Here is a 25,588-nt window from a genome sequence, read left to right as displayed (position 1 = left end):
TGACCCATAGGTTAACCTGTTTCCTTCTAAATGAATTTTTCTTGATTTTCTCTCCTGAAAATGTGTCGTTTTACATTAAACTGTTTTCAATAAAATTTAAATAGCACCTGTACTATTGACCTTACAAAAACTTTTTCTGACTTCCATGCAAATCTGTCCTCATATCAACAGAGGATATTGTGCTAGTAAAAAACCTGGTAGAATCTTCATACTTTAGTATTGTTGAATAAAGTCAACTCATTCAACAAACTTTTACTGAACAATTGCTGTGTGTTACATAATATGATATACTATGTCAATACAAAGGTAAATAACAACAAAAAAAATCATCATCAGGAAACTGGCTAGGGAGATTAACATCAAAAATGTTTATAATGCAGTTTGTTAACTGCCTTGTTGGTGACCAGGACAAGATATACTGGAAAGACAGAGAAGAAAGCAGTTAATACTTCAGGTAGTAAAAGAAGTGTGTCACTGGGTTGTACAGGAGTGCATTTAGAGTGAAAAAGAGCTAAAATAACTGAGTAATACACAAAGTCTCCAGCAAAGTGGGTTCCAGTTTTGTTGGAGAGAATTTAAAGAAGGAGCCATCCCAAGCTTCCAATGGTAAGGTAAAAGGGAAAGGAATGCTCCCATCTAATCCGTGGAGGCAGGAGGAAGTGCTAAGGTTATCACAGAAGCAGCAATGGAGAGAGTACACTTAATGCTTAGAATGGAATAACTACAGGAAAGACATGCCGCATGGACATGAGAGAGTGACTGCATAGAAGGCTGAGGCAGGACTTTCACAAAAGCCAAGTGTGGGTCTGTTGAATATTAAAACATATTAAGGCACTGACTTTGTGCAAAAGGAGGTTTCTATAAGAGAAGAGGCATAATCAGATTTAGTTTTTGGAAGGTAGCTCTGATAATCAATGAAGGATTAGCTAGAATAAGACAATACCAATGGCAGGGATCCCAATTGAGACTATTGCAAGTGTTCCAACAAAAGATAATAGTCTTTTTTTTAAAAAAAGATTTATTTATTTATTTATCCCCCTCCACTCCACCCAGTTGTCTGTTCTCTGTGTCTGTTGCATCTTTTTCTTTATCCACTTCTGTTGTTGTCAGTGGCACGGGAATCTGTGTCTCTTTTTGTTGCATCATCTTGTTGTGTCAGCTCTCTGCGTGGGCGGCACCATTCTTAGGCAGGCTGCACTTTCTTTCGCACTGGGTGGCTCTCCTTATGGGGCACACTCCTTGTGCATGGGGCTCCCCTACATGGGGGACACCCCTGTGTGGCATGGCACTCCTTGTGTGCATCAGCACTGCGCATGGGCCAGCTCCACACGGGTCAAGGAGGCCTGGGGTTTAATCCGCGGACCCCCCATGTGGTAGACAGATGCCCTAACCACTGGGCCAAGTCCACTTCCTTATGATTAAGTCTTGAAGCAAGGCAGTGACAGTGGTGGAGTGAAGGAGAAATCAGCTTTTAAATGACAGAACTGACAAAGTGCTGCAACGATTAAGGCTAGAAGAGAAAAAAAGTGCTTTAAAGTATTTGAGCAGAGACATGAATAAAGTGAGGCTGTGAGCCACAAGTGGGGAAAACATTCTGGACAAGAAAAATAACAACAATGAATGCTCCAAGATGGCTTGGGAAGTTAGAGGAATACAAGGTTGAGAGCACTGCTTGAGTTGTGAGGAAGAGAGTAGAAAGAGCTAAGGTGAGAAAGGGTGAGTGTGTATATGCGGATGTAGCAGAGTATGGAGGGCTAATGGCAATGTGAACTTCGTGTTTCACTCTAAATAGAAAGGAGAACTATCAAAGAATTTTTGAGTGAAATAGATATATAATCAGGGAGATGGGAACAATTTGGAAATCTGGAAGCCAACTAGAAGGAAGACAATAGTGGTTTAGAACAAGATTTTGGGGTGAAGGTGGTGAGAAGTGGTTGCCTTCCAGATATACTTGGGAGGTATGTTGTGGTGTTGGGTGTAAGAAAAGGAGGGAAGGTAAGATAGGTTCCAAAGTTTGTGACCTGAACAACTGTGATGAGAAGATTTCTGTTTACTAAAACAGAACCGAATAGGGCAAGAGCAATGGTTTAGTTTGATGGCTGTTGAAGCAAATACCATGCAATTCATTGGCTCAAAAAGTGAGAATTTAGTGCCTCACAGTTTTGAGCCTAGAAGAATTCCAAAATCAAGGAGTCATCAAGGTCCTGCTCTCTTCCAGAAGAGTGTGACGTTCTCGTCTGGTTGTCAGTTATACTTGGCCATTGGCTTTTCTTTCACATGGCCTCTCTCCTGTCTTCTCTTCGGGGTTCCATTGGCTTTCAGCTTCCGGCTGCTCCTGGCTCTCTGTCTGCGGCCTTCCCTCTAAGGCCTTCAGTAACAGGATGAAAACCCAGCCTGAGTCAGCTGTGCCACACCCGAACTGAAGTAACCTCCTGAAAATGTCCTATTTCCAAGGGTTCATGCCCACAGGAATGGATTAAGTTTAACCACATGTTTTTCTGAGGTACCTAGCTGCAGGCTACCACAAGCAGGTTGGAGGAAGGAAATTGAGAATTCTTTATGTTCATGTATACTAAGTGTGAGAAGTCTTTTAAATATCCAGGCGGGTGTGTCATGGAGGAAGCAGCATTGCCTTCATCTACAGAGAAATCATATTTAAAACCTTCGGAATTGATGAGACCAGCATTTCTCAGCTAGTCCTAGGCAGTCCCATTGCAGTCCATATCTTTCTTTTATTTTCAGCATTTTACACCCACTTATGCACACACACAATAGAAACTCAAAAACACACACAAAAAAAAATACACACACATACATAGATTACCAAAAAAGATTTTTAAAAAAATAAGTTTTGAATAAATGAATTGAAGCCAGGAGAGGGTCAATAGCCTGGAATAATGAAGTTAAAGAAAATAAACTTTAAATGAGTATGAAAAAACACATTTCAAGGGTTGTTAGTATGTGTAGACAGATGGCAAAATAGGATCTGATATCAATGAGTGATTTTTTTCCAAAGTGCAATTGCTCTGGTATAATGATGAACAGAGTTTGACATGGATCTTCATTTTCCTTAAAAAGTAAAATGCATATAATGTAAAATAGGGCAGTAACCAGAAAGTCATAGATGACATCAACAAGAATAAAAAGATGTTTATTGAAACTGATAACTTCTAAAATAATAATTCCTCACTTTTGAATTTAAGTGCAAGGAAAATATCTTTAGTCAGAGTTATGAACTTCAGTAGTTAAGTAATCCTCTTTTTGAGCCATGTGGAAGGTGAGAGGTCTTCACTGGAGAGATCTGGAGAAAAATAGGCACCGTGGAGCAGAAAAGAGTTGGCGAGTGTGTTCTGTGAGAAAAAGAGGGAAATCGCTTCATAAGAGAAGACATTTCCTTGATGGCACAATGACATGGATTCTCTAAGGACCACTGGGTTGAGAGTTATTTGGGCATGGGACCTCGTAGATGCACAGGGAATGAGAGTGTGAGAAAAAATAGATGACTGCAGAGACTTACACTCTGGATTGGTTTAGGAAAGATAGGAAGTGATATACTGAATTAAGTAACTAGAAGATTTCTGTCGGAAATTATATTAAGAATTAAACTATCTGAACTGCCTCCTCAGTCTTTTGCATCTTTGGTAAAGCAATTAGCTTGAGCATGTTTTATGACTACGCATAGGAGGTGAAGGATAGAAGAAGATGCAAACAAAAGAAAGCCAGGTGGTTCTTGACTGCATTCCTTCTTGTTAGCAACATAACATATTCAACATGGTAACCCCAATATTTACAAAAGATATTATGTAAAATATGTATGTAACTTCTCATCACACACTGCAATATTATATCACTTTCTAAGTCATCTAAGTCCATCAGTTTAGTGTGAAGGTTGCTATGACACAAAAGATACTGATTTTGCCTCACCTTTATTTCCTCCTCCAGTGATATATCGAGTTGTATCTCTGGATATTAATTTGAAGACTGTTAAGGAACTGGTAAGTAATAAAAGGGAATATATAAGTATTTATGGGTGTCTTTGCTTTTCATGTCTTAAAATTAATCAGTGAAAATGAGGCAGGCTGGTTGAAAGTATTGGTTCTGTGTTCCTAATGGCCTAATGACACATTGAACTCCTCACTAAACCAAATTCTTTCCTTTTCTCTTTTCTCTCTTTCTCTCTCTCTTTGATGAACAAAATTGAATATATTTCCCAATTACATAAAAGTGTGCAATTATTAGTTACATAATTATACATTATAAAGCCCTGTGCTAGTCACTGAGATCCAAAGATAAAGAAGAAACTCTTTTCATCCCCTCTCCCTACCCATAGTGATTGCATTCAAGTAGAGGTGGTTGGAGAAGTACACAAGTGGTTATGATAAAAGTGACATTAGAACATTACAAGCAAAGCACATCACTGTATCCTGGACATTTGGAAAAATATCTGGCACGTAGAAGGCTCTTACCATTACAGAATGAGGGAATGAACGAATGAATGAAAACATTATGACCTCTTCATATTGGCGTTATCAAGGGATGTATTATCTTTCCCCAGAACCAGATCCTGAGACAGGGAATAATGAACGAGGGAATTATTAAGAAAGTGCTCCCAAGGGAAACAATTGAGAGACTGGGAAAGCAGGACAGGGAAGGGGAAAGAGCAATGTCATCCCAATGGTCTCCTTAGGATTTTTTTGACCTCTTGCTGTTTTTTGGTTTGTTTTGATTTTTATTGTCAATAAGCCAGGTAGGATTGTCCAATTCCCAGCTTTAGTAATCACTGCATTTGCTTAGGTACAACAGTATTGATGATCTGTTCCTTAAAATGTGAGCCTTGGAGAAGATGATTGTTTTCACCAAATGTTTCTGGAGAGGAGTTTCCACAGCATGGCAAAGTACAGCAGCTTATACACAGCAATCAAAACTGATGTAGTATTTCTGAAATGGTGGCAACTAACAGACTACCTGTTTATATATTTCCAGACCCTATTTCTAAGGTCCACAGCTATTTCAGTTTTAAATTCCATTTAAGTAAATGATTCAATATATAATTGGTCTTTTACGAGATCTGGGGAATCAGTAAATTTGACTGAAAAAACAAAACAAAACAAAATATAATTATGATGCAAATGGATCCAGCTATGGAGTACATATGCAGGAGGGTTTTTATTGTCCAAATTTTACAACTTTCTTTTCTGTCTGGTGTACTTAACTTCATTGCTGACTCTGTCTTCTCTCCCCCTTATGTCAGTTATGTAGCATATTCAAAACATTGTTTTTCCAGAAAGCTCCATTTGCATTAGGAAGTTTCAGATCTTTCCTCAAACTTACCCAAAGTCTGGAACTACCTCTCCTTTCAGAGGTCTTAGATATGATCATGTCCCTGATCAGAGAGAGATTTATGAATCAAACTACAGAAGAGCATATAAAGGTGTTGCTTTCTAGGTTCTTATGCAAGATTTAGCTATGGACAGAGTCATTAGTTACTAAGCAGAATCAGCCCCTTTCTAATCTTTGTTTTTGGAGAAAATAAAAAAGTTTAGATCAATGCTAATATAATTTTGCTAGATCCTTGTACACCATGTTTTTGAAGTAGGCTCATCTTTGTAAAACTAGAGGACAAATTTAAGTAACAAAAACTCAATTTGTTGCATGTGCATTGGAAATATCATAATAGATATGAAAAAGGTACAGTACTCTAACTTCATTTCTCATTATTAGAATATTTCCTCTTCCATGGCACTTGTAGAAAATATACTCTTGATTTCCCTCCTGTGAGGGGATCTCACAAAGATGCCTCAGCTCTAATAATAGTTGAAAACTATTCAACACCATCTCAACAGTTTATCCAGGAGATGCCATGTTCCCAAATTTGGAATAACAGATTGAGCTTTCGGTCCACCTGTTATGTTTTTTCATTTCAAGAATTCTGAACAAGGATTAACAACCCTGATCCTATCCCTCTATGTGTGTGTTCTATCAATGAATGAATGTTGCTGTCAGTGGGAAAGGCACTTAGCAGCTTGAGGAGTGAGCAAAGGACCCTATGGAACTTTTTTTTTTTACATACCGAGTTCTGGATTGAACCCTGAACCTCGCATGTGGGAAGCCAGTGCTCAACCACTGAGCTACATTATCTCCATGGAGGCCATTTTGAACATTGTAATCAACCTGTTCACGTAAGGATTCTTTCCTTGAGCTTCTGCCTAAGTTTATTTACTTGTCTAGTAAAGAAATGTCAGGATACGTGGGTATGTTCAAAAAATAAAGACAATCGAATTAGTGCTGGATACAGAAATCATAGTTTGGAGTATTTCCCAGAAGGGGAATCAGCAATGTTAAGCATCATAGCTGCGGGATTGAACACTGACCACAAGGTTTGTCAATAAAGAAGTCATTAATGATCTTTGGGGATAATTTTGTTATATTGGAGAGACCTAAGTTTAAATATCTGAAAAAGGAGAATAAAGAGACAACACTCGTAGTTCTCCTAAGATATTTGGCATTAAAAGAATGATGGGAAATATTGTCACCTTTTGGATTACTTTGCTATGAATTCTTTCTCCTTTTTATACCATTTCATACCCCTTCACTCATTCATTGCCTTTTCTCCCTCCCTCCCTTGTTCCTCCCTTCCTTCCTTCTTTCCTTCCCCTCTTCCTTCCTTCTTTCTCTCTGTATATTTCTTTTTCTTTCTGAATTCTTTCTTTTTCCCTCATGTGCATTTGTTTTGCTGCTCCTCACTTGAATGATATAAGCTATTATATGCTGCACAGTATTAAGCAGATTGATAGACAAATACAAAGGTATTATAAGATAATACCTCAAAAGAAATAAAATTGTACATTCTGACGTGGAGGAGATGTCTTTGGGATGGAGCAGCCCAGTACAATGTAATTACATTAACAGTCTAATATTTCATCCAGGATTTAAGCCTCAGGTTGAATATATGCATCCTATTGATTGACCCCTTGCCTGTCTGTGAATGCATGCCTTCAGAGAAATGGCTGAGTATCTTCCACCAACAACAAATCTAGATTTACCGAGTTCCCCAAATGCTCGACATTGGCATGGGATCAGAAACTGATCCCTTCCACTTATCCTCATTCAGCTTTTCTTGATCTGTGAATTGTTGTTGTTTCATTTTATTTTCTTTTAGCAGTTAACTTTCACAAAGTAGTGACCATTTCCAAGGCAACCTTAAAGCAATAAGTGTGTTTGACTTCCTGCCTGTGTGCATTACCTAAAGTGAAGGAAAAAGTTTATTTAATCCACATCCTCAGTGTGCTGAAACCTGTGTTGGAAATCCAAGCAAACACATCAGGAGGTACAATATAATGTTGTCCTTGACTGAGTGGTACAGACCATACATGCTACAGAAGGGCGGTGGAAAATCATGGCTCAGAAAGGAGGGCATTAAGTAAGGGAGTGGAATGTGGTAAAACAAAACAAAACAAAAACAACCTTGAATAAAGGTAAATTAACAGAAACTGGAAGGTAAAAAGGAAAGCATTCTAAGGGGAGAGAGACAACTTGAGCAAAGTCCCAGGCCTGGAAATGAACATGGACTCTTTTAGGGACCATACTAAGACTTGCTTACTGAGACTCCTGGGTGTGTGTTGTGAAAGAGTGGTAAGTAAATGAAAATTCTTGAAAACTAGCCAGAAAATTTTAAGTATGAGCAATAGACATTCTGACTTTCAGTCAGAATCGATATTTCTTTCAAATATCCTAAATTATCTCCTTACGTTTCTTTCTTTAATAATAGATTTTAATCTCTTCACTCAAGAAAAAAAAAACAAAAAACCTTGAGTTCACATATTAACAAGACTTTTATTTTTCTTTCAGTATCCAGTGATTTTCCTTCAGGTAAGACAGCTGTTATTTCAACTATGGTTTTCTCATTTTTTTGACATTCCCTGAAACCTCAAAATCAAAATGAAGTTTACAGAGGAAGACAGGCTACATAAATTGTCTCAGAATTATTTATTTCATGTAGCCATCCTCAAGAGGATAGAAACATTTTTTCAAACATTTCACAGTAACAGCCACATGTTGAAAGAACTGAACAATAGGCAAGTATGATTTCTTTCAATCAAATGTTTATTTATTGAACATGTATTAATGAGCAGTTACTGTTTTATGCACTGGAGATAAAATGACTCACACTTACGAAATCAGAGATGAGCACAGAAACTCGAATTGGAAAAAATAGCTATCCTAAAATGTAAGTACTACAATATGAATCTATATGATCTCAGATGGGACAGGAATCAGAGGACACACCCATGTTTTGAGTGAGTAGGTGAGACTATCAAGAACTGAAAGTTCCTTGTTGAAAAAATCCAGCATGCAACAATATGTTTTTTCTTGCTTCTCAGGATCCACATGGCAATCGAGTACAACAGCGGGTGAATGCAAGATCTTCGAGAGGGATTTTGGAAGGTTACTTCCAGTTAACCTTGGAGCCCATCTTTGGCCAGTATCGCATCTTCGTGGAATCCCTCTCCGGAGAAAAAATACATAAGTCCTTCCACGTGAATAAACATGGTAAATAAGTGCTATGAAGCTACTATCTGTTAGTGACTGTTAGTGACAAGAAAAACATATTAAAATCTCTCTAGTTCTGCAAGGGCACTGTTATTAAATAGCATATTAAGTATGTATCTGTATGTCTTCCTTGCCTTCTTCCTTATACTCTATTTATTATCCCAGGATTCTTCACCACTAATTTATACCATAATTCTCATGCAACACCCTGATAACCTGGGACCTCTATCCTCTTCCTTTTGTGGCATCTGAAATCTGTTTGTGTTGGTTCCTGGTGTGTTAACTCTCATTTTTTGCCATATTTATGCTTTAAAGCACCTTTGATAATGGGGAAGTAATTATAATTAGTTATATAAGTTAGTTTATATTAATCAACTCATAAAATCCTTTAAAAATTCCCTTATGATATTATTATTCCCACTCTACTTTTGAAGATATTTAGGTACACTTTCCCTCACTCAACACATGAGAAGGCGCAAATTTCGAATTCAAATCTATATTGTTCTATCCAATTCCAAAACCCAGCTCTTATATATTCTTAATACTATTTATTAACAGCAAACATAAGCATGGAGTCATGATCTGTGAAAGGAATACATAGTTGTATTTATGTTCATATGATTTTTTTTCTTTTTATTGACAGTGTTACCCAAATTTCGAATTACTGTGGATGCACCAGCAACCATATTAGTTGCGGACCCTGAATTCAAAATAAATGTCTGTGCCTTGTAAGTTTGAATTATGCGCAATAAAATGATGGATTCATAGAAAGAGACTAGAATGGAGTGAAGATAGCTAAAGAGAAGTGACAATTGAAAAGTGTAGAAGGCAAGGGGGGTGGGTGAAAAGGATTTGCTGGCTTTTGAATTCTTGCTGTATTTCAGTAAATATCTGAGTGCATGTTAGGACATCAGGTTTTAAGTAAAAGTCTTCAGACTACTGACTACTATCTGACATCACAAGTTAACTCAGTCTTTCATGCCATCCAACACGATAAGCACTAGCCACATGTGGCTATTTTAATGGATTAAAACTAAGCAAAATTTAAAATTCAATTCCTCAGTTTCACTAGTCACATTTCAAGTGCCCACTACTCACATGAGGCTAGTGGTTATTCACTTCTGAAGCGCACAGACATAGAGCATTTCCATCATCACAGAAAGTCCTACTGAGCAGTGCCGGATGAGGAGGAAAATCATATGCTCCCTCTGCCTCTTGATTCAGTCCTCATGTATTACATGATTAAAGAAGAAAACCATTGTTCAAAATGTATCCTAAGGAAAACTGCTATAAGAGTTGAAAGGAACTTTATGGTAACCCTAATGCACTGGGTGGAAGATTCAAGGGCAGAGGCAAAGGGGTGATGCAGATGTGCTTGGCAGGAGCAGCAGCCAGCCATTTCAAGCTGTCTTCTTCCTCCCTCCTCACTGAGTTAAGCAGCATTAGAGGATCTCGTGTAATGAGGAGTGACAGCTAGAGCACTCATCAGAACATACTGTCTCCTCAAATGTGATGTGAGAATTGATTCTTTCCCTGGTCACAGGTCAAAGTTCATAGACATTATATTTCATTGTTTTTCTTTTTCCTCTTGGATATTTTTTGGGGAAAAAAAGAAGGAAGGAAGGAAGGGAGGGAGGGAGGGAGAGAATGAGGGAAGGAGGAAGAAAGGAAGACCAGTAACCTAAATTTCCACACTGAAAGTCCCCCAGCATGTGTCTGCTTTGGACTGGAAGTCTATAATGGAAAGAAAGGGCATGGCCAGCAAGTTGATGCCCCTATCTTGTCTTCCACCTCAAGGTAGAATGGAAGGAGGCAAGAAGGTAAGGAACCAGAAAGTTCCAATGGATTTTGGTTGGAAAGGCAGGGAATTTCCAAGGCAGCTGGCAACAGCCATGATGAATGGAAAGCCCCGAAGCCCAGATGAGCAGGTACTGCCATTCAGGTCCTGTGTCATATTCACTGGAGGGATACTGCTACAAGCAGAAGAGGCACTCTGAGTCAGAACAGCGGGAATCCCCCTATATAAACATGAATCATCAAACACCTGAAGACTCCAACAATTTGAAACGAATATTAAATTTTTTTAATTGAGCACTTTATTCCTGAAAAACACAATTAAAGTTCAACCAGGATAAAAATTTAGTAATAAAAAGTCAAATTTAAATACTCAGAGTGAGTGAATACTGCATCTTTTAAGATATAGTCAACGAACATGGAATTCAGCATATTGATTATTAAAATAAAAATATATAGTAAGCCAACTAGAAAAGTAAATAGTTCTGAAGAGAGAATTAGTGATTTGGAAGATGGGAATGGAGGAATTCTCATAGAATATAGCCCAAAGGAAAAAAGTACATAATGAACGAAAAGTACAAGTATGTGGCTAGGAGTTCCAGAAGAGAACCCTGAATCAGTCAGATTTATTAATGTCTAGCTTAGGAATCCAAATTTTCAAACCTTTAAAGGAGAGGAATTTGCTGACAGGACTCCCTGGTGAGGTTTGAGAACCAGCATCAGAAGATGGACGCAAAAAGTCAGTTCTAGGACATAGCAAGGACCCCAGTCGAAATTTGCCAGAATCTAACATGCCAGCATATAGCTGCCACTGGCATATTACAAAGAGTATGATCCCTTTTACCCAAACACAAACAGAAAATGAAAAATTTATAAATATTTGTATGTATTTATCTCTATGTCTAAATATATATTGAGAGAGTGAGGGAGAGAGAAGAATCATAGTTTCTCTCAATTGGTCAAAGGGGATTTTAAATTTCTATTTGTTGTTTGAGTTTTTAACAATGAAAATGTACTTTGTACTTCTGTATAATTAAAAATAAATACAAGTTACTTTGTAAAAGTAAAATGAACAAAAAGTTAATATATGCCCATTGCGCAGCATATTTTGAAAACACAGAAATAAATACTATTATATTTATAGGTAATGTAAATATACATTAAATAAATATTAACATAAGAAACTAGTCAATAACTGCTCTATATCTTTCCTTTCTATTAATACTGTGTTTGTTTACATTGTATTTTAGTGACATAGATATGTGATTTCTTCTTGTTGATTTTCAACTTTTTTTTTTTAAAGATTTATTTATTTATTTAATTCCCCCCTCCCTTGGTTGTCTGTTCTTGGTGTCTATTTGCTGCGTCTTGTTTCTTTGTCCGCTTCTGTTGTCGTCAGCGGCTCGGGAAGTGTGGGTGGCGCCATTCCTGGGCAGGCTGCTCTTTCTTTTCACGCTGGGCGGCTTTCCTCACGGCGCACTCCTTGCGCGTGGGGCTCCCCCATGCGGGGGACACCCTTGTGTGGCAGGGCACTCCTTGCGTGCATCAGCACTGCGCATGGCCAGCTCCACACGGGTCAAGGAGGCCCGGGGCTTGAACCGCGGACCTCCCATATGGTAGACGGACGCCCTGTCCACTGGGCCAAAGTCCGTTTCCCGATTTTCAACTTTTTAAATTAAAAGCTATCTTTGCTTAAAGTATGCACCTGAATTTTAGTCACTCCCGTTGTTTTAGATTTCCTCAAGAAAATGTTTAAGGACGGCAGTTTGCAGTTGTGGTTGCAGCCACTAAAGAAAGTTTTTAAAATAGCCTAGGCAGATTAAAAACGACATTGATCCCTATAATGTTATTGTTGTTTCTCTCTCCCTTTAGGTATAACCATGGCCAACCTGTGGAAGGGAATATTCAACTTAGTGTGTGCAGGTCGTATATATTTCACCCTATTTGTCTCACTGCTGTGACTTCACGATGTAAAAATTTTACCCATCAGGTAAGAGATGCATCTGCAACTTCATAAATACGCATTACTGTTATATTCACCTTCCACCCACTCTCCTTTCTCCTTGTTACCCTGTATACCTTGAAGATTTTCCCTTTTTTCTACGTTCCTAATCCTATTTGTAAATTCTCTATTTTTCTTTTGTCTTAATCATTTCGGTGGTACATTTCAGTTCTTAATTAAATGATTCCAGATTGTAACCCACATACTACCAATGTACTAGAAATGTGGTATGTCTTCCATTTTACCTTATGCTTGTGATAGTCAGGAGATAAGAAAATGTCCACATGTATTTAAGAATTTTAAATGAGTGATTAAATTATTTTCTCTCAATCAATTCTGACTGGAAATAAATGAATAGGAGTTCCCGAAGGAGCATGCGTCTTGCAGAGTTCTTAACTACTAGCAAGAGGAATTAACTTTCCAAACTGTCAAAGGAGAGGAATTTGCTGAAGAGACGCATTGGGAAGGTTTTAGATCCGTTAATTGAAAATGGGCACAAAAAGGCAGTTTTAGGATATAGCAAGAACTCCAGTGAAAATCAGGCCAAAGGCTGACTGGCTACTATAGAGTTTCCATTACCATATTGCAATATTACAAACAATGTGATACTATATATCAACACACATATACACACTCATATACACATGCATACTCATACTTGGCTCTCCCTGAAGATGACTTTTGATTAGAAATAATAACAAATATTCTGGCTCTTAAAATTTTAACTGTTTATTTATTCAAACACTGAGAGCAACAGCAATAATGATAATAATACTTTTTAATAGATGCTTACCAGGTGACAGGCACTGGGCTAAGTAATTTATATACATTGAGCTTTCAAAGCAACCTTACGCTTTGAATTTTTGTTTTATTATTATCACACCTTTACAGATTAAGCAGAGAGAGGTTAAGTAAATTGCTCAAGATCATATATTTAAAATCTTGAGGGCTGTATTCCCAGGCACTTCAGGGGATGGAAAATTTTCTCCATTTGTTCATTCAAAAATAAATACTGAGGTCCTTTAAGATGTAAGCATTATTTTATTTAGGGGCTACAGTATAGAACAAGACAGACTTGGTCCTAGTCCTCATGAAGCTTACATTTTATGAAATATTTTCTTTCTAGAAAAAAAACGAACCATGCCAAGTACACAGTGTAGCTAGAGTCCAGAATGTATTATCAAAAATGTTATATAGCATAGATATATGCTATAGCATAGATTTGAGAGCTCTGACAATTGAGAATACATCACGTAAAGTACACTGACATGTGGAAAGCAGGAATATCCATTCAATGATTCATCCAATCGTTCACCTTCAAGTCTAGTGAAATGGTTCTGGACCTTTCCACTTGTGGAAATGGCATCAGACCTTGGTGTAGTTTCAGGTGCACTCTGAAGGGGCCATAGGATCTTGACAGACCACCTAGCATCTCTAGGTCTTGTTCTCATCTCATCACAAAATGAAGGAGTTGAAAAAGAATTTAATTTCCCCCAATTTAATATGGACACTTTTCATGACCATACTAGATTGTTTTGCCATATTCACCAATTCCCTCTGCTTAACTTCATTAATTGTGAATTTTTAAATATTCTCTCCATGAGGCATTCTAACTTGACCAAACACATTTTGATTGGCATTAAAGAGAATTAAATAATTATAATAATCATAATAATAGTAATAGCTACCATTTTTTTAATGTTTTCTAAGTACTGTGCACTATGCTAATACTTTCCAGGTGTCATCTTACATAATACATACAACTCTCCAAACTCTTTATTAACATCTGCATTTTTTATGAGGTAATAAGTGGCAATCAAGATTCAAATGCTGGTCTTTAACTCTACAGCCTGTCTCTTTAACTGCTGTGTAAATTCTAGTTCTGTAAACATCCAATGTATGGTGACTACAAAATAGAACTCAGTTTCAAAACTGAAAAAGAATGTGGAATCAACAATATTTTCAAATATTAGATGTGAATTAGGTGACTAGAGATAGATTTATTCATTATCTTGTGAATTAACGAAACAATGATACCATGAATTTTTTTGAGTGGACAGTATTGTAAAGGTTAATACCTGTAAAAAAGTCAAATAGAGTCATAGGTAAATACATGAACTGAAGTTTTATATTATCAAAGTGCAAAAATTACTTTATGAAATTAGAACTTGGCTAATACAGCTTTATTAAAGTTGCTTCCCAGAAGTTACACCTTTTCCCTAAAGCTACTATCATAGTCTTTTTCAAATTTAACTTTTTTTTTTATTGTTATATTCATTTATTTTTCAGTTAGGAAAAGATGGCTGTTTCTCCCAGGTTGTTGATACCGGTGCCTTTGACCTAAATCGCCGTGGATACAGCAGGTATTTGCACATGGACACTCTTGTCACAGAAACTGGAACAGGTAATGAACCCAAAGCAGTTAGACCCCAAGGGCTATCGCTGTCCTTTTTCATTGCTAGCAGGTGGGCAGCTACAGAGTGTTAATCTAGTCATTGTTTTCTGGGGTTTCTCAACAGTTTCTCAGATCCATAACCAAAATGTTCCACATCCCAATCAAAATTTATCAGATTCCCGGTGATGAATGGTCAAAGATTAAATTCAAATGAGACTAAACCAGAAGTCAGAATGCCAATTCACTGATTTGTAACAAAAGCCTCATTTTTCAGATGTCAGCATACTCATTTCCTTTAATGATTCCACCTATAATTTGAGAGATTTCGTTTTTGACATAAAATTTTTTTGGTGAGCATAAAATCAGAACAAGGGTAGTGTAATAGTTTGGGGAGAGTGTTTTACCAAAACCCCGAAAAAATCCAATAAGAATCTCTTCATCTCACAACCAAGAACATTCTTCTAAAGACTGTGTCTCCCTGATCTATTATCCCTTCCTCTCCCTTAAGTACAAAATGATACATTTTATTCCTTAAAATTCTTTTTTCTGTGCTGACTACTCCTTTTCTGTGAACAGCATCTTTCTTAACTTATGCTTATATTACTGGTATTTCAGTGAAATTTCTGCTTATGGGATATTAAATTTAATGTATATATATCATTATTCAGAGTTTTAGGCATCTGTCACATCCTCCTGAAGAAATTCAAGTATTAAATAAACATTTAATTGATAAATATATTTGACACACCAAAGCAAATAAAGTAAAAAAGAATCCTTACTAAATGATGATATGTACATTCCTAAAAGGACTTCTATGCAGCCTTTAAAAATCAAAATGTTTAGGAAGTTATCACAGAATCACAACAGAATGTTAAAAATGATATAAAATTACATATGCATATATACATATAAATATGCATGTAGATATGTGTATTTACAACTATATTAATAGAAATATATAGGTTAATAAGTATACCATTTATAGGATAAACACCTAGAAATAAATCAGAAAAATAAGATGCAAGTCTAAAATCATTACTGAATATAATGAATCATTAGTGAATGTATTTTGTTATATATGTTAAATGCAATTTTAATCAAAATCCAAGAAGTACATTTATAAATGCCAGTATATTCTAAAATATATATAGAAATTAAAACAATTCAGAAGAGCCAGGTAATCTTGAATAAGGAGAATCACTTGGAAAACTTACAATGTCATATTGGCATATAAAAATCTCCAGTAATTAAGGCAGTATGGTATTGAGAAAAAAATAGAAAGAGGAACATAATAGTTAAGAAATTAAGACATGATTTATAACAAAGAATTGTGCAGTTGTGCAGAGTTGTGGGGGAATGATGATCTTTCAACAGATGCAACTAGATCAAATGAAATGGGAAAAGGTACTCATATATGTATGTAGTTTCCAACAAAAGACAAATAATCATGAATATGTGAAGACCTCATATATATCAGTAATAAATAGACAAAAGTCTTACTAGAATAAATTCAACTAAACTCATAATGATACTTCCATATTTGAATTTGTAATTACAGAGTTTGAGTTAACCTCTTCTATAGTACCTACAGTAACATTTAAGATTAATTTTGAGAATGATTTTACACAGCTTTTGCTTGGCTTTTTTTTTTTTCCCCTGAGAGTTATTTTGAGTCGTGACATTTTTTTACTGTTTTAATGTGTGCTAACCAAATTCTCAACTGGAAACCATTGTATAATTAATATTTTAGAAAATAACTCAATTCGCTTATAAGAGTTTTCACTGAGCTTTAGAAATAAATACCATTTTACCAACATTGATAAATGTTCCTAATAAACAATGCAGTGGAACAAAAGACCTAACAAATTGTCTGTCCAAAAAATTCATTTTATATATTTTTTAAAAACTGATAAGAAATAGCCTAAAGTGTTCATTTTTTTATTCTTTGGTATATCTGAAATTTGATCATTTAAAACCTTAAAACTTCTTAATTTCTAATAATGCACATATAATTCTTACTATGATTAGATTAAAGCGTGTGTTTTAACCAAGCAGACAACAAAAGAAACATTGATAAAAAATTGCTTAAGAATATTGAGAAATGAATGAAGTTACTAAGCCCTCAAAATGGCATGTGAGTGGATTGCATAATTATCAGCATCGCAAAGAGAATGAGAAGCTTTTAGTTTTTTTTCCATCTTTGTTCATTTTGTTTTATAAAAGATATGTATTCAAATTGCTTCAGATATGGAAACTATTGAAAAGAATGGTGGACGTTTGTGGGTTTTTTCTGTAGCTCTCTTTGGCTGTTGTTTGGTGATATTTTCCTAATAATCTTATTGGACCCTAGGTGTGCAACATGCACGGATCACGTCCATATACATAGAGTCATCAATGGTGAGGATTAGCTTTGAGAATATGGATAAAACCTACAAGCAGGGACTTCCTTATTTCGGTCAGGTAAGAGAAGCAATCATTTCTTTACATGCTCATTCATTAATCCGCTTTCATTCATTTGTTCATTTGTTCATTCATCCACAGCTATTTCCTGAGAAGTTACTCTGTGAGAAGCTCTGGGCTAAGCATAGTAGGGTATACTACATTGTAGGTTTTCACAGGTTTGTCTAGGTTTATGCCTTTTGTCACGGTGTCATTATTAATACACTGTAAAAATGTTCAGGCTTGGACAAAAGATTCTATGATCCCTGTAAGTACTGCAGATATAAGGGGTATAAGGGATAGCCAGGCACTGTCCATGCCCTCATGGAATATAGAGTTTAAAAGAGAAAACAGACATAAACTACACAATTTCACAAATAATGATTTAATTCTAGTCATGATAGGTGATATGTCAGGGAAATATTGACCATTTAACTAATCTACATCCGGGTCAGCATTTTCGTTTCCTAGGCTGCTCAAACAAATACCATAAAATGGTTCTGCTTAAGCAATGGGAATTTATTTGTTCACAGTTTTGAGACCTGGAAAATGCCCAAATCAAGGCACCATCAAATTTTATTTTTAAAGCATTATCCGTGTTTCTATTATTACAAAAAAATAATTCCTTGAAGACATTGAAATTTCAAATTCTCCAGATGTAATTATTAAATATATTTTCAGTTTATTGCAAAAAGATAGAATTAAGGTCCATACATTATATTGGTTGATATATTTCCTAACCCTGTTTAAAATATATAGAATCTTCTTCCCTCTCTCTTTTGTTGTCTTGTAACATATTTATTGAAGAAACTGTGTAATTTGTTCTGCAATATCTCTAAAGTTAGGTTTTCCTGACTGTATTCCCCTAGTTTCATTTAACGTTTACTTTTGTACCTTGTACTTCCTGTAAACTAGTGGTTAGGTTTTGAGACTTGATCAAATTCAAGTTCAATTACCTTAGAGGGGTTGTGATGGGCAAGCATACAGGAATAGTGGTATGTACACTTTCTGTCACTCTGTGTTAGTAGCCACTGACAACAGTTACTTAGATTCATCATGTCCCTAGACCATCATTTCTCAACCTTGGCACTATTGAAATTTTGGGCTAGCTAATGTTTTGTTGTGAGGGCTACCCTGGTAGGATTTTAGCAACATCCTGGTCTCTACCCACTAAATGCTAGGAGAACCTCTGCACATACACACACACACACACACACACACACACACAGCAGTGTTGGGAACCTAAAAATGTCTCCAAACATTGTCAAAGGGCCCCTGGGGCCAAACCTTATTAACCAATAAATTAAGAAGTAATAAAAATAGAATATTGCAACTCCTAGAATAGTGGTTCTTAACCAGGGGTGATTTTTGTTTTAAAATGCTACCTCAGTTCCATTATTCCATCTAAAAAACTAACGTTAATTCCTTAAAATCTTCTAGCCATGCTCCAAACTCAACTCATTGAATTCATTTATGTCTTCTTCTCTAGCACAGGACCTGGGAGCTGGGAATTTATTTTTGTGTGAACCTAACTAAGCCCTAACCTCTCTGGCTCAGATCCTTCCCACCTCTTCTGAGAGCTGCTGAACACATAGAGGTGGAGTACTATTTAATCCATGGTCAGGGACTTCAAGACACAGCCTCCTGTAAAGGAGAACTAGGAAAGCCGAATGAAGGGGTTCTAAGTTGTCCTGGAGGTAGGGGGAGAAGGTACCTACATGAATCAGGCATCCTTGGATAAACTAGTCTGCTCTGTCGTAACACAGGTGCAGATACCCAGCCTGGACAGATCTCCTTTTTTAGCATTTGTGAAAGTTAGATCTTGACAACCAACATAAAGGCTCCAATCTCCTGGATCATTTTAGGGGGAACAATGTCAGCCTTAGGCTGCTACTTTAGTTCAAAACATTGGTAGGTTCCGGATTTAGGGCCTTTTTGTGGTGGCAAAATGCCCTTATCACCTCCTGGAGCTGTGCCAATATAAACAAGGCAGTCTCTTTCTCCTTCTGGAAAGGGGGCTGGTTACTCTGCAGTGAAGGAAAGCACTCTGCTAGCTACATTCTCAGAAATTACCGATAATGTATCTGGCCATGAATTCTGTGAGAAGATCAATAAGCACATGGCTCAGCATTGCTAGCTCTTTCAAAGGTTAAGTTTTATTCCCAGAATAGAGGGACTTTTCAGACTCCAGGGGTAATGTCTCCAGAGGTAGCTGTGGGCTAACAGGAAAATTTCTTCCTAAGTGATAGACGCAGCATCAGTGGACGGCTGAAACGATCGTCCATTAGAGTTCAGGACACATAACAAACACACATGCCGCAAGGAACATCCACAGAGTGTGGCATATCTGGTCCCTAAAGACTGTCCTGGACTGGTGCCACTGGTCAACATTATTGGGTATGAGGACAAAGAAAGAAAGGAAAGCCCTTGGGAACCTTGTGGATTTTTCTGTTTCCCAAGATTAGAAAGGGCTCAAAGGAGCTGATTTCTAGCCAAGTTGCAGTAAAATTAGAACCTCTGCGTAGCAGGCTGTCATGACTCCATGGCATGTAGATTGCTGACATATGTCAATTTTTTTTTTACAAGATAAGGTCTTGAGATAGAGGTGAATTATTAAGCTAGAAAGATAGTACAAATGAGGCATTAGGCTAAAGATGCCAACCACAAAAAATAAGGGCTTACTCGAACCAATGGGGAAATGATGGGGGTGGGGTGGGCAGGAATAAGAAAGCAGAAGGCTTTCAGCAGAAATCAGCTGAAATGCAAAGAGGGCGTCTAAAATAGCTCTTTAGGATTACTGAAGCCTCAGGTGATATAAAGAAGGATGCTGTTAAAAATTCCAAACTGGCGCAGACACGGATGCTGATGTGGTATTTAGTGCAAATATGCCAATCTGGGGAGGCAACTTAAAGACTAGCATTGCCTGTACTAGTAAAACAAGGTGAAGATTTCTAGCAAATACCCATGGTTTATTACAGTATTCAACAAAAGTTTTAGGGAGAAGAAAGATAAATTAAGTTTTGCATTTCAGGAAATTTGGTTAGTCACCAGTATGGAAAAAGAACAGACAGGGCCAACAGAGAAGAGAGTCATTGGATAGGAGGCAATTAAATGTGACAGGAAACAAACAGGATGACAAATGGACATAAGACAACAGCAATGGCAATTCTGGATAGTTTGCTAGGGCTGCTATGACAAATACCATAAAATGGGTAGGCTTAAACAACGGAATTTATAGTCTTGTGGTTTTGGAAGCTAGAAATTCAAAATGAAGGTCTCATCAGGCTGTGTTTTCTCCCAGTGGGGTACATTCTGGTGCTGGCTTGCTGTAATCCTTCCACTTCCTTGGCTTGCCTCTCTGCCTCTGCCACGTGGTCTCTTCCTTTGGCTTTCTCTAACTGTGTTTGAACTTCCTCTGCTTTATAAGGACTTCAATGATGTGGTTTAAGGTTCACCCTGATTCAATTTCACCTAATAGTATCTTCAAAAATCCTATTCATGTAGAAGTCCATACCTTAACAAATAATAATATCTTCGAAGATCCTATTCACAAATAAGTACACACCTTAACAAATAATATCTTCAAAGAGCCTAATCACAAATAAGTTCTCACCCACAGGAAGGCAGATTAAGACTAGAACAAGTCTTTTAGTGGGGTACATGACTCAATCCCAAAGGCAATGAATATGGTCAATTGGAAACAGAAGATGTTAAAAATAATAATAAAATTGAGAGTACTTTTTCAACAACTAAAAATGTGGTGAAAGAAAAGAACTAGGATATCCCTGAATTGTTGAATTGGTAGCTAAATGAATGAATGGTTGGGTTAATCCCTGAGATTAATGAGAAAGAAAGAAGGGACGATTGAACAGATTGGTAATTCAATTTTGAGGCTTTCTTAAATATTTTTATTATAAAATTTTGAGGATGCAGGTAAAGATATCGGCCTGAGTTTCAAGAGAACTTTACGGGTGTGAGAAATAAAGTTAGGGCCATTAATATATTTACAGTATCTTAACTGTCACATACTTGACAACAGTAGATGAAACTAGCCAGAAAGTACACACACGACAAGGAAAGAGGAATGTTGACACCAGAACCTCGGCTTATGAAGAAAAAAATGATTCCCAACTTTAGTAAATGCTTCAAAAATTTCTTTTCTTCCTCAGATTCAATTGCTGCATCTAGATTACTCTCCTATCCCAAATCAAGTTGTCCAGTTGCACCTGAAGAACAAAATTGTTGGCAACTATACCACAGATGTAAATGGTATTGCCCAGTTTTCCTTGGATACATCTGAGATGACATGGCCAAATATGACTTTGGAAGTAAGTTAGCTAAAAGCAAGTTGAAAAGAAAACACTGTATTTGCTATCTAATGTTTAGGTCTATGTTAAAGGATATTTATGGGCAAAAAATGGAAATTGTAGGACAGAAAAGAGTAAAAATTTTAGAGAAATAATATTAAGTGATAACTTGAATAGAAAGTAAATTGTGAAAGCCATATACTGGTTACTCTAGAGTATGACTGCAGAGTAGGAATGGGGAATTAGGTTATACTGAATGTAGAAGAACCAAGAAATTTTCATGTAGAGAGAGAGCAGCATGATGATAAACCATCTTCTAAAATATTGTTTGACTTCTCTTTTCTCTTTATCCCATAATGTCTCTAAATTTGACATATCTAGGCAACCTACAAAACCAATGAACACTGTCATGCTCCTGGCTGGGTGTTGCCTTATTACCCAAAGGCAGAGTTCTTGGTTCACCGATTTTATTCCAAGTCTAGTAGCTTCCTAAAGATTATCCCTATGACAGAAAGACTGAAATGCAACCAGAAGAATCACGTGACAGTGCACTACCTTATGAATACGGATAACCTTCAAGACAAAGCCTACACAGCAACCTTCAATTATCTGGTATGTGCTAAAAATATTCTTCCACAACAAAAATAATTTTTTGATTTTCAAACTTCTTTGAACTTAGTATAAAGCTTCTTATCTCATGGTAAACTTCAAAGTAAATGCAAAACATATAACTTACAGAACTGAAGTTTCTATTTAAGAAGTATATAAGACAGGCCAAGTCATCATAATCTTATCCACTTCATTTTTCTCACCATATTTTTTTCATAGTCTTTCATTTCCATTTTAACATATCTGAGATCAAATCATGGTTTAACCTCTAGAGAACCTTAATTTTTTAGTCTAATGAAAATAATCTAATCAGAGGGATGTTAAGAGAATTAAATGAAATCATACATATAAAAGCCCTTTGGACAATGCCTTGTCCATGAAAAGTGCTCATTAATTATTATAATGAAGTATTTTTTTTTATTTTATGTTGTCCAACTGCATGCATGGTCCTTTATTAAGATTGATAAGGATGATATAAAATTAAAGAAACATGAATTAATTCAATCAACAAACATCACTGGAAGCTTTTTTCATGGCTCTGGGAATAGAAGGAACACAGAAAGTGCAGCTGGAGACAAAACATTAAATTATAATGACAATAATGCAACAAATGAAATGTGTGCAGTCAGAAGGGTAATACAGAAGAATCAATGATTAACTCTAACTAGGACAATGATGGTCAAGTTAGGGCATCATCCTGAACTAGGAATGGGTTTAGAAATGCAAATTATCAGGTCCCACCCTGGACCTACAGGCTCAGAATCTCTGGGGTGATACCCAGCAACCTTGTTTTAACAGATGATTCTAATGTATACAAAAGTTTGGGAATTACTCTTAGGAAATATGCATAGATTTCCTCATACATACGAGTGAGGATATGCCTAACCAGGGTTTGGTAAGGAGAAGTAGGAGTCTCCCTAGCTGACATGGAGGCAAATTTAGGTTTGTTGGAGAAAATAACATATGAAAGGTCATAGAGGTCTGAAGTACATTGTAGTTCTGGGAACTAATAGTGTTTGGATAGATCTACATGCAGTGTGAACGTAGTACAACAAAATTTCTCCTGTTTATCAAACTTGGAATCTTAGAAAAACCTTTGACACTTCTCTTTTCACCCTATTTACTGAATCACCATATCCTGCCAAGTTTTCTTTATATTCTTCTCACTTTTTTACTGTTCATTCATCAAGTCCATATATAATAAAATACTTCAAATCAGTTTGGTATGGGCACCAAGCAGGCAAAATAGACCAGTCATAACTCCATTAAAGCCCTTTGCTAGGCCTGGTGTGGCCTATTTAGCTTGCGGGACAGAGGAGTCTATTGGGGTGAGTCCAAGGGAAGTAGGGTGTGGGTCTGGGGAACTAAGGTTCTTTACCACCAATACTGAAATACTTCACTATTTTAACAACACTATTGCCATAGTGCTGAGTGAGGAGCACCAAGCATCCTTGGGAAGAGAAGCTGAATCTAATTAGTCTTTAGAAGACATCCAGCCTCCCAGAGTTAGGTTCCTCCCCTCCCCTCCTTCTGGTCACCCCTGCCCACCTAGGTATCCCATATCTCCCACTTCTGAGCAGAGCCATTCTGCAGTTCCATGGGCTGAATTGAGTTGTCATCAGCTTCCTCTTGAAATAGCTTATGTTTATTTTTTCTCTTCTCCTATAAGGGCTTAACAATTACTTCACCTGATTTCTATTTTAAAAGATAGCGCAGGGTTACCTCTGTTTCCTAATGTAATTAAACAAGGAGTTTGTCCTTCTTTCCCTCCTCTACCTCCCTCCATCCTTCCTCACTCTCTTCCTTTCTCTCTTCCTCTTCCTTTCTCATTTTCCCTTCCTTCCTTTATTCTCTCCTTTCCTTCCTTCTTTCCTCCTTTTCTTCTCCTTCCTTCCTTTTAAGTTTTTGTTTTTCTTGCTCTTTCCAAGGCCTTTTATAGAAAAGAGAACACAGAACTCTTAAATCTGGAAATCTAGACTAATTTCTTCCCAAAGCAACAAGGATTATTTCACTCCCCTAATTGAAATACATTCAGTGGCTTCCTATTACTATTAAAATAAATCCCAATCTCCTTGTCCTTGCCTGCCAGGCTTTACCTCTCTGTCTCTTGCAAAACTTGCCAGTGCCATTTGGCATTATTCTGCACTGTGACTTCCTTCTTTGCAGACACAGAGGTCTTTCATGTTTATGGACAGACAAGCTCTTTTCTGTCTCAGGAGCTTCCCACATTCTTTTCCTTATGCCCATCATACTCTTCCTTCCCAACTGCTACCACTACCACCCCAACTGCCTACACTCTATTTGCTTAGATGATCCTCTTCATCATTCGATTCTTGGCTTAAATGAAACTTTCTAAGGAAACCTTCTCTGCTCACCCAGACAATTCAAGTCATTGTACTGTTCAGCTCTACATATCCTTTCCTAATCAATGGGCTTGTTTCTCCTGTGACTTATCAAAGTCTGTACTCATGTCTTTGTTTATGTGATTGCTTGCAAATTGCCTCTCACTCTCCTGTAACCTCTAGGAGGTCAAGGACTGGGTTTGGAGGGTGCACAACATCAAGTACATAAAAGTACAGTATTTCAAAATGAATGTTTTATTATGCTTTTAAAAGGCAGCATAACTGTGTGAACGTGGGTAAATACCTTTACCCTTTATTCTTCCTCAGTTTCCCCATCTGTTATAATATCTTACTGTTTTGAGGAGTCAAAGAGTTAATAAACACAACAGTATTCAGAACAGTGGCCAAAAGGCTTATTAAATATTGAGTCTCATTCCTCTTTGCACTCTTACATTATCAAATACAGTATCTTACAATTAGCAGAGTCTCAATTTTCCTTTAGGTTTTAATTACCAAAACAATGCACTCCAGATAGTTAAAGCAATTTGAGAGTTCAGTGAAATATTGACAATAGTAGGATTACCAGCTCCTGCAGTTTCAGGTTATATGATCATATAGAAATTTAAATTTTCTCCAAATTTCAGCATCTCTTTAAATAATACTCTGAGCTTTTACTAGGAAATACAATGGTTTTCTTAACAGAGGTCACAACTCCAGCCTTTGTTTGCATTTTAGAGGTTATAAGCAAAGTATGTTGATATAAATTTGCAGAAGGTTGCTGATAAAAGTGAAGTGAGAGAAGCTTTCTTCTGTGACACCCACTCCTTTTTAATTTTTCTTCTGAAATTTTGATTGGAGATGGATGAGCATTCCTTGCTTATACCATTTGGATCAAACAAATCCATTACCCAGAAAGAACTTTCAAGCACTGGGAGACCCTTGATAATGGATTTGTGTAGTTTTGTTTTATTAAAGTAAATGCATTTAATTATTAATATAATTCAATACTTTCAAATATGAGTGGAAATTGTTTCACGTATAGGAAACAAACCAATATATAACAAACATAGGGAATTGTTTGTTTTGGAATGTGGAATATTAAATTGCTTTAAAGAAATGTATCAAAGATGCCTAAATTCTGTTGAATACA

The 25,588-nt window shown here is 36.7% G+C and overlaps 1 protein-coding gene across 3 annotated transcripts in view; it reads left to right on the top strand.

The window, feature by feature from the left end:
• The window catches only part of LOC101441521 (ovostatin-like), a 68,727-nt gene that overhangs the window by 5,584 nt on the left and 37,555 nt on the right, over positions 1 to 25,588 (top strand). For all 3 annotated transcript variants that reach the window (XM_058282755.2, XM_058282753.2, XM_058282754.2), the window contains exons 4-12: positions 3,943 to 3,995; positions 7,849 to 7,869; positions 8,382 to 8,550; positions 9,194 to 9,278; positions 12,217 to 12,334; positions 14,636 to 14,750; positions 17,092 to 17,201; positions 21,350 to 21,508; positions 21,869 to 22,099. In XM_058282755.2, coding sequence (XP_058138738.1) covers positions 3,943 to 3,995; positions 7,849 to 7,869; positions 8,382 to 8,550; positions 9,194 to 9,278; positions 12,217 to 12,334; positions 14,636 to 14,750; positions 17,092 to 17,201; positions 21,350 to 21,508; positions 21,869 to 22,099 — 1,061 coding nt within the window. The remainder of the gene's footprint in view (positions 1 to 3,942; positions 3,996 to 7,848; positions 7,870 to 8,381; positions 8,551 to 9,193; positions 9,279 to 12,216; positions 12,335 to 14,635; positions 14,751 to 17,091; positions 17,202 to 21,349; positions 21,509 to 21,868; positions 22,100 to 25,588) is intronic.

The sequence above is a fragment of the Dasypus novemcinctus genome, chromosome 20 (assembly GCF_030445035.2).
Source record: "Dasypus novemcinctus isolate mDasNov1 chromosome 20, mDasNov1.1.hap2, whole genome shotgun sequence".
NCBI lineage: Eukaryota > Metazoa > Chordata > Mammalia > Cingulata > Dasypodidae > Dasypus > Dasypus novemcinctus.
This window is presented reverse-complemented; position numbering and strand designations above follow the sequence as displayed.